The sequence below is a fragment of the Mirounga leonina genome, unplaced genomic scaffold, assembly GCF_011800145.1.
Source record: "Mirounga leonina isolate KUSES-001 unplaced genomic scaffold, KU_Mleo_1.0 Mir_93, whole genome shotgun sequence".
Classification (NCBI taxonomy): domain Eukaryota; kingdom Metazoa; phylum Chordata; class Mammalia; order Carnivora; family Phocidae; genus Mirounga; species Mirounga leonina.
Genome location: NW_023270854.1, coordinates 44632911 through 44646240, shown reverse-complemented (window position 1 = coordinate 44646240; position 13330 = coordinate 44632911). Strand labels below are relative to the sequence as shown.

Here is a 13330-nt window from a genome sequence, read left to right as displayed (position 1 = left end):
TACACTTTTAATATGTGCATTTTATGGCATGTCAATAATACTTCAGTGAAGTTGTTTAAATACAGAAGGGTGGAGAAATACAACAGTCCCCCCTTATCCACGGTTTTGCTTTCTGTAGTTTTAGTTACCCGTGGTCAACTGTGGTCCAATAGCAGAAGATCCTCCTGACACATCATCAGCAGGTCAACAGCAGCGTAATACTACATCACTGCGCCTACATCATTCCCCTTACTTCACCTCATCACGTAGGCATTTTATCAGCTCACATCATCATAAGAAAGGTGAATACAGTACAATAAGATATTTTGAGAAAGACCACATTTGTATAACTTTTATTATAGTATATTGTTATAATTGTTCTTTTATTATTCTTTATTGTTGTTAATCTCTTACTGTGCCTAATTTATAAACTAAACTTTATCATAAGTATATATGCATAGGAAAAACATTGTATATACAGGGTTCAGTACTATCTGTGGTTTTAGGCTTCTATTGAAGGTATCGGAACATATCCTTTGCGGGTAAGGGGTGGAGCTACTATAAAGCAAGGCAATGGAGGATGTTACTATTTTTAAGGATTTATTTATTTATTTTAGAGAGAGGGCACAAGCCAGGGGAGGGGCAGGGAGCGGGGTTGGGGGTAGAGAGGGGAAGAAGACTCCCTGCTGAGCCCAACACGGGGCTTGAACTCACAACCCTGAGATCATGACCTGAGCTGAAATCAAGAATCAGATGCTCAACCAAATGAGCCACCCAGGTGCCCCAAGGATGTTACTATTTTAGATAGGTAGACCATGAAGGACTCCTTGATATGACATGGTGACAGATCAGAGCAGAGATTGGAAGAAAGTGACAAAGCCACACATTGGATCTGAGGGAGAAATATGCCTGATGTGTATGAGAACAGCAAGCAAGCGAAGGTGACTGAAGCAAACTGAATGAGGGCAGCTATAAATACAGAGATGAGGTAGTGAGACGGGGGGGGGGGGCACAAGTCATATAGGGCTTTGTAGGTCATAATAAGATCTGGCCTTCACTATAAGACTGAAGTCACCACAGGGCTTTAAGCAGTGGCTTTAAAAGCATCTAATGTTTTTAAAAGGTCATTCTGGGTCCTATGTGGGGCATATCCTATAGCGGAGCTAGGATGATAGCAGGAAGACCAGGAAGGAAGATATTGCAATAGTCCAAGTGACTGACAGTTGGAACTTTGACTTGGGTAAGTGCAGGAGGCTGTAAAAAAACAGCTAGATACTGGACAGATTTTGAAGGAAGAGGTGATGAGATTTGCTGGTTTACAAGATGTGGATTTGCAAAAATGAGGGGAGCCAAGATGACTCCAGAACTGAGGAACTGAAAGAATCAAGCTGCCGTTACTGAGATAGGAAAAAATGATGGAGAAGCAACAGCCTTTAGCAATGATTTCTCTTTCAGTTCTCCCCCTCTTTTAGTTCATCCTGCACATTGCTGTAAGAGTCATCTGCCTAAACCACCACTATAATTATATTACTGTTGGATTTAAGAATCTGTATTAGTTTTCTATTCCCTTTACTATCTTGAAGAGGTGAACTACTTTCCCTAAAATGAAAAGACCAACAAGCGTTTGGGTTGGGGGGATACAGAGAAGGTGAAACCCATGATAACTGTGGGAAGGCTATTAACACTACAGTAGCTAAGATGGTCCCCTCCTCATAGCCTTTTCTAGTGGGGAAGGAGATGTGGCTGGCATCTATCCAAACGTCTTTATCTATAGTACCATCCCAAATTCTTAAGTAGTTCAGGGGGTGGAATAATTATAATGGAAGAGGCAGTATATCATATGTCTATCGTATATACAATACCACACATAGTATCACATACGTTTACCAAGTGCCAGGCATAGCTAGTATTTTATATGCCTCATTTAAAACCCTTTATAGGCTCCAAATGATGTCAGGATAAAGTCCAAGTCCCCTAACATGGCTTATAAGAGTCTTTCTAATCTAAACTTTAACTTCTCTCTCCAATCTTGCCTCTCCCTCCCCATGCTTCTGCTTTACTCAACCACACACCTCAATGCTAGTCCTTTGTGAATACACTTCTTTCTGACTAGAACACCCCTCCCTCCTCTATGTCTACTTGTCTAATACCTACTCATTCTTGGGCCCTCACACTAATACAATGCTTCCCAAAGAACATTTTTTCTATTATCTACATTAGGAGCCCATTTCCACAAAAATCTTGCCTTTCTTCACCCAGGTATTTCTCACACTATATTATATCATCTGTTTGTCTGGATCCTGTCTAAATTTAAGTTCACAAAGGCAGAATTTATATTTATCTTATTCCCCAATGTACCCCGATTTTAGGTATTTGGCACATAAATATTGCTCAAGAAACATTTACTTAATGACTGACGTTAAGCTTAGGGGATTTAGAAATACATCATGTAGGGAGAATATGGTTAGTTCAGTCCATGACATGATAAAGTTGACTGAAATAGCAAGACATCCAAAGAGAGATGTTCCATACACAGCTGAAAAAAATGGAGCTGAAGTTGGGTTGCAAAGGGTGGGCTGAGGGTACTGAAAATAAAAAACTGGGTGAATAGAGAGACCAAGAAAAACACTGAGCCAGGGATTGATATTTGGATAAAAGAAAGATGAGAAGCAAGTGAAAAAATAAAGAAGGAATTACTGGAAGTATAAGAGAAATTTAAAAAGCACAGTAATCAGAAGCTAAACAAAACCATTCAAGAATGAAAATACGAATACATGTCAAATATGTCAAAAGTAAAGTCAAGAAAGACCAAGATATTTAACTGCTCCACCAGGGCACCTGGGTGGCTCAGTTGGTTAAGCATCTGACACTTGACTTCAGCTCAGGTCATGACATCAGAGTTGTGGGATGGAGCCCCAGGTCAGGCTCCGCGCTCAGCATAGAGTCTGCTGGAGATTCTCTCTCTCTCCCTCTGCCCCTCCCCTCACTCAGGCTCCATGCTCAGCATAGAGTCTCCTGGAGATTCTCTCTCTCTCTCCCTCTCCCTCTGCCCCTCCCCTCACTCTAAATAAATAAATAAATAAATAAATAAATAAATAAAATCTTTTTAAAAAAAGATTGCTCCACCAGCCATAGGGACCATTCTGTTTTACTCCTTTAGGACCTAATATAGTGTCCAGCACATACAGAAAATTAATAAATATTTGCTGACTGAGGGGATAAACGATCAGAAGCTCACTTTTTAAAAAGTTAACTTGTAAATTAGAATGAGCCTAAACCTTGCCATCAGGAATCTTGCCCTGAGTCATTCGCCAAGACTTTTTCACTTTTAAAACTTAAATAAAATTCCTACCTCATCCTTTGATTTAGTATTAATGGATTTTTTAAAAAAATATTACTCATTTGTCCTTACCCCTTTAGTTTAAGTCTCTTCTATCTCTTTTATCTTTATCACTGAAATAGGAAGTGTCAGTACAAGGGGCAGTGGGCTTGAGAGAGCACTGATAAAAGAACTGCTCACGCCCTCAAGTTTTAATTAGTACTGCACTGAGTTGTTCCTCAACCAGATCATCTACACTGGCCTTGGAAGCATAACGTACAAAAAAAATAACCTATTTTGGGTAGCTTAAGTAGTGAGCAGACCAGATTATCCTCACTAGATAGTCATTAGACAATACTGAAATCAATCTAAAGAAACTGCCAACTTAATAAATCATTTTCATTATAATTTAGAGTGCGTATAATAACAAGATTCACAAAACAATGATGTGGCACAGATTATTAAGTCTGAAAGTTTACTGATAAAAAGAAGGAACTTAAGTAAATCCTAGGTTCAAGAGAATACAGTCATCTTAAAATGAGATAAGTCTCTACATATATGAAAATAGAAGGAAAGAGAACAGGAGATAAAGATTACTAATACTTGAGATAATGGATATGTGTATGAAAGGCATCAGAGACAGGAGGTGAATATGAACTGAAAGAGGACAGACATCAATGATGTGGAGGAAGTGCAGTGGATATGCTGAAGTCAAGATGAGAACTACGAAGAGCACTGACCCAGATGGACTACAGGTCAGTAAACACGAGGGAGATCAGAGAAATTAGGAGCCTTAGAATAGAGAATGATGTTTGTAATACCTACAGGAAGTCTGCCTGGGGAAAGACCAGAGGGAGAGAAAGAGAATATGAATGAATATGAATGAATGCTGGTGCCCAGAGATGACATGTTTTATATGTTACTGTAACTATGACCAACTCTGCTAGCATTCTATGAAAAAGACTCAAAAGTAAATTTTTTTGTTGTTAACTCATATGCTATGAACAGGAGGAGGGAAAAATGAGCCTTCAAGTGAAAAACACCCTAATGAAGACTGAACAAACAATGGGGCAGCCAAACAGTTGGCCAAATAACTTACCTGGTCATATCCGTAAGGCCTCTGCTGTGGCGGCTGTGGTGGTCCAGGCTGTGTTGGTCTATAACCCCCATATTGCTGACCTTGTCCTTGTGGGTAGTTAGGATACTGAGGACCTGGACCACCCTGTGAAGGACCTGCAAAATAATTAACACAAACAAAAACCCAGATATAAACACAACTCTCAAAAGGGTTTAGAACTAGATGCTATTATGTTTTTATATCTAAACAAAAAAGGATAGTTTAGCATCCTGATCTTCTCAAATATTTTGAAATAAATTCCATAGGTTGTAAGAGTGGAAATATTGTAAGGATTCCACCATGTACAAGATGTTTTGATTCGGTGTAACTAGTAAGCTATGTGTTAACCATCAAAAAAAAATTTTTTTTAATGAGTAAAAGAGACTCAGGAGTTGTGAAGCAGGTTAATTCTATGGTATTAAGAAAATTCATCTATACCTCTACTAGAAAGTAACCAGTATAAGCAACAGATAAAAGAAGAAGCAAGAAGCAGATTCAAATTAAAATACAGAAATAATTTCTAAATAAAGTTTGGGAATCAATGATATTTATAGCTGTATGACTCTAGATTTATACTTGCAATCCCCCCAAAATCACAAAGAATAATTTTCCATGTAAATTCTAGATTTATATTTGCAATCACCAAAAGAATGCTTTATGTTCTGCATTGGTAAACTTACTATCACAATATTTTTAAACCAAAACTAAAGAAGACTTGAAAAGCCACAGGTTGCATGTGAAAAAACTTGTTTCAAAAGTTATATTCTGTGTACCAATCACCTTTAATACTTAACCCATAAAAATGAGTGATTTCCAATTCCAGAGATGGCAAGGGACTAATCTGGCTTGCCCAACAAATATGTCTGTTTCATAAATCCCACTACTGCCTATTGTAAAGAATGCTTTATAAAGCATAAGCTGAAAACCTTTGACACTTAAATGTTTTCTATCATAGCCATTCAAAATCTGCCATTAAAAAAAAAAAAAAACTGATGGCAGAGGAAAATGTCAAAAGAGAATAAATTTCCAAGCATAAATTCCATCAGTCTATTATTTATTTATTATACATTCAATTTTTAAAACTCTAAATTTTCTATTAGAAGAAAGTACAACAGAAGCCTATGAATAAGCAAAATGGGAACTTCTCTGGGATTCCCAATGTCTAACAAAACAGCATTTAACTACTTCAACTGAAAATATTCAGTTTCATTTACTCTTTCTTCCCATTGACAGTATTTGTATCAATGAATTTACATGATTTAACCACACCGTATTTGTTTTCATGTAAACACAATAAAACCAGAATACTTATTTAAAATACAGATTTTCGATGGTCATGAAACGAAAATTGCCACTTGAGAAGAGCAAGAAATTCCCCTTGTAAAAACAAGAAATCCATGGAATATTTCTAAAGTCATATCTCAAGTTAGGGAACCAGAACTTATCAGTTTGGGGGGAAATACCTGGCTCCCAATACCTGACTAAATTTTAACGCATACTTTGAAGGCACAAGAGAATTTCAGCCTGATCCTGGTTCTTAGATTTGCAATGACGGGTAGAGAGAGGTGCCCATACTAATCACAGAGCTTAAAACTAATGGATAAAGGGGCGCCTGGGTGGCTCAGTCGTTAAGCATCTGCCTTCAGCTCAGGTCATGATCCCAGGGTCCTGGGATCGAGCCCCGCATTAGGCTCCCTGACTGGCAGGAAGCCTGCTTCTCCCTCCCCCACTCCCCCTGCTTGTATTCCCTCTCTCGCTGTGTCTCTCTCTGTCAAATAAATAAATAAAATCTTAAAAAAAAAAAAAAACTAATGGATAAAAATAGTGACATTACTGATGTAAAAAAGAGACCATGTTAGCAAGAGAAGATGTCAGATTAATAAGCAGTTACTTCTCTAACATTAGAACCACACTTTCCTATATATAAAGTAGTGACAGTAGCTTAAAATTTAAGAATGAGATATCAGGTCTTTATCATCCCCCACTCCCTATCTAATGAAGTTATTGAAAGCAAGATATCCAGCTACTAGATCTTATAGTGAGTATATAATAAGAAAATATGGCTACACTTCCCCAAACTCTGTAAGATACATAACAGCAATAAATACACCTCTATGGATGTATATATTGCTATTTAACCAAAGAATGACAAAAACATTTTCTTTACGCATTCCAAATAAATCTCATTTGTACCCTAAAAATCAATGTTATTTTTCATAATAACAGTCATTAGTTTTAGAAATAAATTTGCTAAGCAGATTATGTAGATATGGTTAATAATCACCCAATTCATCAGTTTTCCAAGCACATACAAAGCTACTGGGTGGTCATGAATGCCAAAGAGGTTTAAGAATTCATTTAAGAACTCGTTTTAAATTGATTACATACCTTACCTTTGGTCAATGAACCATCTCTAGTTTACGTTTCTTTTTAAATGGATTACTAGTTTATCTGAGGAAAACATTTTAAAGAAACACTCCAGTAACAGACTGAGCTAAAGAATTCTTAGAAAAGTAAACATTAAATATTCACTTCAACATTTCAAAACAGCAATCATCACATTTTTTGTGACAAAAATAAGCTGCAAAAAGCTCTTACCATAGCCCTGCTGCTGTCCTGGATAGCCCTGCTGCCCCGGGTACTGCTGTTGCTGGGGCGGATATCCCTGTTGGGGAGGTGGTCCTTGGTAGGCATCTTGCTGTTGGCCATACTGTGAATTTCCTACAGGATAATTGGAGAAGAGAAGAAAGAAACTAAGAAGTTCGCTTAATTAACTTTTTACTCTAAGATGCATAGCCAACAACACAAGAACAAAATGAAATGCCATATTGATTTTTGAAAGTTAACAAAACAAAGAAAAAACTCAAACCAAACAGAAGGATTTCGGCCAAACAAACTGCAGTTAAAGCCAATTTTGCAAGGTTGAACTGCAGCATTTTCAGCGTCTCTGCCATACGAGCATTACATTTACTGGAACATCACAGTCATAAGATCATGACTATGCTAAATAAAATAAAAAAGACAAAATTAAAGACAGCTACAAGAGCACACACTAGCTACACAAGATCAGCAAGCTGTTTCCTAAAGGCACTATACTTATATGTAAAATTATACATATGTAAACACACACAAGAAAAAAAAATTGGATCGATGGATTTGTGTTCAAATAGAAAATTTCCACTGAGGAAAAATTATTTGTAAATGTTTTAGTCTTTTTATTGTTGTTAGAAATGGCAAGTCATGGTTATACATTTTAAATATTTGTAAGGAAATTATTTTGAATGTTCTGGGCTCCCTGTAACTTTCAAGACAGCCAGCAACTAGTATTCTACAAGAGCTTTGCATGGGTAGAAGTTGTCTTATGCAAGAATTTGCATTCCTGTAGAAGGGGATATATATGTGTATGTGTGTGAAGGTATATAGATACCTCCTTCGTAGTAATGTTGTGAGGAATCCTCATAAGGCCTATCGTAGCCTTGTTCAGGATACGACGGTTGCTGATAACCGTAATCATTATGACCTACATCAATTCGACAAGAGACAGGAAGAAACGTTAATGGCCACTGAGTGAAAACCCTAAATATATTTAAACTTTCAGATAAAATTGAAAAAAAGAAAAAGAAATGGAAATACATAAAAAATAATTTCAATTGCATTAGCCAAATATTTACCAATGTGATTGTTTTCATATTGAGATAACGTGCAAATTTCTTAAAAACAAAAAACAGTAATTTTAGAAACATTACACTTAGTCTTAACTGATAATCCTCATCAAGGGGGGAAAAAAACTTTATCTTCAATTTTTTTTAAAAAAGAGAATGAAAGCATCTAGGCCTTTCACATGTAAATAACTTGAATTAGAATGAACAAAGAAAGCAATTATCACATTTTGTCAAACACCTGTTCTGCTGGTCGCCAATTCCACAGCATATGCTAAAACAATGCAAAATATAAAAAAGCTCCATAAGTTTTTTCCCCTGAAAGAAACTGAAACAAATTTTTCACAATCTATTTACTTGCATAAAGTATATGTATCTTATATTTTCAGATACAATATTATTGCTCAATGCTGCCATTCTAGAAGCCTTTAGAAAATATTTCTAGAGTATCATGAACATACACCTTCAAAAAATTAATACTGTGTCAAGTACTAGGGCACACCTTTAGTTTTAAGGCTCAATAAATTTTATGACTGGACTTTAATGAAAATCAATAGTCTAGTTCTTTGAACTAAGTTGCACTAAGAGAATGCAGGAAATAACGTTTCAGTTAGCTAAAATCTAAACTAAATTTTAAAAGAATACCTAATTAAGAAGAGGAATACAGTTATGAATAAATGTTATATTCAGTGTTCTAGAATTCCAACGTTCCCAAACCACCTCATAAATATCCACATTAAGGGTTGGCAAACTATGGCCTGCAGTATAAATATGGCCAGTGGCCTGTTTTTGTATATAAAGTTTTACTGGAACACAGGCATGCCTATTCACATTTTCTATACCAGTTTACATGCTATGACAAGGGTTCAGTGGTTGACACCAAGACCATATGGCCTGCAAAGACTAAAATATTTACCCTCTGGCTCTTTACCAAGAAAAGTTTGCCAACTCCTATCTACGTATTTACTGGCATAAATATCTGAATGATAGTAAGAAAATATCCAATGCTATTTAAGAAAATTGTTGTTATAAATGGAATACTCTACGTAAATATCAGAAAAATTATTAATATACACCTATGCAAAAATGATACCATTTAGATTTTTAAATCCCCTGCCTGATGTGATAAATAATTTACATAACCTTAAAGATCTGATATACATAAAAATAACATATCTATCTATTTTGAGTAGAAAGGTCATATTTGCAACAATACACATTTCACATTTCAGGAAATACTCAGGACCAAAATAACAATGTCAAATTCATCTCAATTATGTAAAATCCATTTTAAAAATTAAAACTGTTTACTTTCAACATTTACTTTCAGACTTCCTAATACATAAAATCTGACAAACTAGATTTCACTTCTTTAAAATACCCACAGTCTATAAACCTACTGAAGTTTTTCATTTAAAAAAAAATCTTAATATAGTATCTACATATGAAAGAAAAATGAAAAAAAGACTCCAACATGCTGACTAATTCAGGGCAAGAAAACCTGAGATTTAAAAAAGATGTCATTTTCTAACAAGAAATATCCATATATATCACTGTCACTAACGAACAATTATCATATGCAATTTCTACAGATGAGTGAATGCCCTGCCTATATAGGCAGAGCCTCTTCAGTAAAAACCAAAGTCCTGATACCAATATACCTTTATGCTTTATACATTAACAAAAAAATGGCAAGCTAAATGATTTTTTAAATACACCAGATTATATCGTCTTAACTAGTCTACATTAGCTTTGAGTCGACAGTCCCAACACTTTAGCTTTTAATTTTTAGTTTCTCCAAGTTCCTCTGTTAAGTAGTTTACCTTAAATATACCAAGGGAGCTTACTGGATAAATGAAGATTTTGACAAAGCCTTTCATAATAAGATAAATCATACTGTTATGTGAATAGCTACCTCTAATTTATCACAGTTTTGTATGTTTGGATTATTTTTTCCTCAACAATGTATCATAAAATTTTCAAACATACAGAAAAACTGAAAGAACTATACAGTGAAAGCCTACTTATGCTTGGGTCATTACCAAGTGCAGTACATCTTTAGTGACCACTTTTTCACAAGCCACCTTCCTACTAAAAAAAAATACCATTAAACTAAATAATTAAAATTAAAATCTTGTTTCCAAATGCTTTTCCTATCCTACCAACTCTATACACAGCTGTATCATGGATATAATATACCTTCCAAATTTTTTCAGATGCAAATGCTAATGTATATAAACCACAGTTCTGTGAGAACTACTTAACGTTAACTAAAATGATAAAACCTGGAAAAATACTCGAGAACTAGATCTTCCATGTATTTATACCATGAATAAAAGTAAACCAATGGGTGAATTTTATAGTATGTGAATTATCTCAATAAAGCAGTTATTAAAAAAGTAAGTAACATTTGCTTTGGTTCAAATGAACAATTTGAAACATAAAAGGATCCTCTTTTATAGAAGAAGGGATTCCAATGACAGAATGTGATTCCTGATGGTACTAATATGGAATATATAAACAAAATATACTTTGAAATGGATTATAAACTAATGCGATCACTGGTGCTTTAGATTATTAAAGTGTTTCTAAATTTAGAAGAAACCTATTGTTAGTTTCTTCAGCCTCATTAAAATGTTTTGAACAGCTATCTACATTAATCTTGGGCAGGGATAGAAAATGGGAAAATTAACATTAGGAGAGATTACCATCAGGGTAATATTGCTGGTTCATGCCTTCTGGAGGACCTTGTCCACCATGACTGTATTGGTCCCCATAATAGTCTTCCTGGCCTGAGTACTGCTGTGGTGGGCCTGAAAAACCACAACCAGTCAAGAGGTAAATAATTTGTTCTCTAGGTCATCAAAGGCTTTCTTTCTAATCTGATATCATAAAGAGATTATTTCTCACCTATAGATTCCCCTCCCATGCTCTGGCATTTGAGATACTTTTAACTATTCTTATACACACACACAGATACACACACAGCAATACCACATTACATTTCACAAAAATTGTTACGACCATACGTGCAATATCTAACAATACCAAGTTAAAAAAACAAATACTGACTTCTTAAAAAGAGGTTCAAACTAGTGGAAAATTACCTTCTTTTTGATATTAGAGCAGTTTAGAATAAACTAGGGTTTGTTTCTGACCATATATTAAGTAACTTTTCAAAATTAAAATAGTATCTTCTGTTTATATTAGTGAGCTTTTGATATAAAATTTAATTATATAACCTTTTCCCAGGAAAGAACAGATAAAAGAAAGCTCTGTAACAGGAAGTTCCTATCCACTTCATGACCCCTACTATATCCACCACCTTTTAGAAAAAAAATATAATCATAAAAATCAAGAAACAAAAAGCCCTGACTTTGCCTACACAAAAAGTTTATTAAAATAAAGTCTTTCAACTACTGTTATTTATATTAAGCAGGAAATTTCCCAAATGTAATCTTACCCTGTTGAGGTGGTCTATAAGGAGGAATCTGCCTCTGACCCATCATATGATTGCCTTGGTTAACTTGACCCATCATTCCCATAGGGGGCTGCTGGCCTTGATAATGCTGTCCACCTCCCTGTGGCATATTGTATTGCTGAGAAGGAGGCTGCTGATGCATCATTGGACCTGAAAGCAGACAAAAAATTATGCACATAATTTTTATGCATATAATTTTAACACCTTAAGAGAAATGCAAAAACCTTTTGTCATATAATCCCCAAAATATATAATGTATTGTAATGAAAACTGACTTCAAGTAATAAAAACAAATCTTTCAATTGAAGTTCATATGCCAAAAATAATCTGCAAACAAGGGAAAACAACTAACCCATTGTAGTTGATTTAAAATCTCCTGGAAGAGTATTCTAGTAATTTTTAAAAAGCAAAGTATGTATGTATGTATGTATGTTCATACAATGTATGAACAATGTATGAACAACCTGAATGTATTTTTTTATTATATGCTATATAATATTTAGCTACACAATCCTGGGAAAAACAGAATCCTTAAGCTATACAAGAAAATACATCAAAACAAAGTAAACTTCACAAATTCACACAGCAAATCAGTGGTCAAACCAAGGGAAAGAAATCTAATTTCTGGATACCGACTTTTTTTCTGCCTTTTTCAATGCCCACTCATTTCATTATATAATGGTTGATAGGGAAACTACACACTTATACTTACATCAGTGGAATTTCATGAACTTTAATTTTAGGACAGAATTTTATCTTTTTTTAAAGATTTTATTTATTTATTTGAGAGAGAAAGAGCACAAGCAGGGGAGCAGCAGAGGGAGAGGGAGAAGCAGGCTCCCCACTGAGCAAGGAGCCCGACGTGGGACTTGATCCCAAGACCCTGAGATCATGACCTGAGCCAAAGGCAGCCACTTAACTGACTGAGCCACCCAGGTGCCCCAGGACAAAATTTTAAAGGGTCTTCTTTCCCTTTTCCAACTAGAAGATTTATAAATGAAAAAAGCTTCCTGAAATCAAAGGGCTGTAGTGCTTCTTAATAAGTTCTAACACACACACAATCAAAAATACCCAAGCAGAAAACTGTAATAAGGCAGAGACTCAGATATCAGAACTAGTTTCCAAAGCAAGCAATGCTGAGGTTGCCAAACTACCATGGCTATAGAATCACAATGGCAATAGTAAAATATATCACATGAAACAATCAACAATGGCCATAAAGTTCTGTGTTGCCATCTAACAATGTAAAGAGCTCCTCAGAGGTTCATTGGGTCAAGTTATGGTATGGAGAACTCATCATTCTACCATTATAATCATTACTGTCTCAGAAGTATGTATGAGTCATCCCCTAGTTTACTGCTTAAACAGCTACGTACTCCTCCTTTTCAGACTTACGGACAATTTAAGTACAAAAGGAAAGGATTAGAGGGCTGAGAAAACTTTTACAGACAAAATTACACAGATGAGCCAAAAGCTCATTGTTTATTTAAAAAAAAGTTAAAACAAAACATGCTCACATCTCTTTTTTTTATTGACGTCTTTTTTTTTTTTAAAGATTTTATTTATTTATTTAGATGAGAATGTGTGCACAAGCAGGAGTGGGGGTGGTGAGGGAGAGGGTCAGAGGGAGAAGGGGAGAGAGAAGCAGACTCCCCTCTGAGCAGGGAGTCAGACAAGGGGCCAGATCATGACCTGAGCCAAAGGCAGACGCCTAACTGACTGAGCCACCCAGGTGCCCCTTTGCTCACTTCTTAAATATATTACTGGCCTACAAA

At 35.5% G+C, this 13330-nt stretch overlaps 1 protein-coding gene across 4 annotated transcripts in view; it reads right to left on the bottom strand.

Moving 5' to 3' along the window:
* The window catches only part of SS18 (SS18 subunit of BAF chromatin remodeling complex), a 93426-nt gene that overhangs the window by 21611 nt on the left and 58485 nt on the right, over nucleotides 1–13330 (bottom strand). For 2 of the 4 annotated variants that reach the window (XM_034996112.1, XM_034996111.1), the window contains exons 6-10: nucleotides 11538–11705; nucleotides 10783–10887; nucleotides 7843–7935; nucleotides 7014–7136; nucleotides 4398–4531 (exon numbers count right to left, since the gene is read on the bottom strand). In XM_034996112.1, the coding sequence (XP_034852003.1) occupies nucleotides 4398–4531; nucleotides 7014–7136; nucleotides 7843–7935; nucleotides 10783–10887; nucleotides 11538–11705 (623 nt within the window). The remainder of the gene's footprint in view (nucleotides 1–4397; nucleotides 4532–7013; nucleotides 7137–7842; nucleotides 7936–10782; nucleotides 10888–11537; nucleotides 11706–13330) is intronic. The other 2 variants (XM_034996114.1, XM_034996113.1) reach the window with 2 other exon arrangements.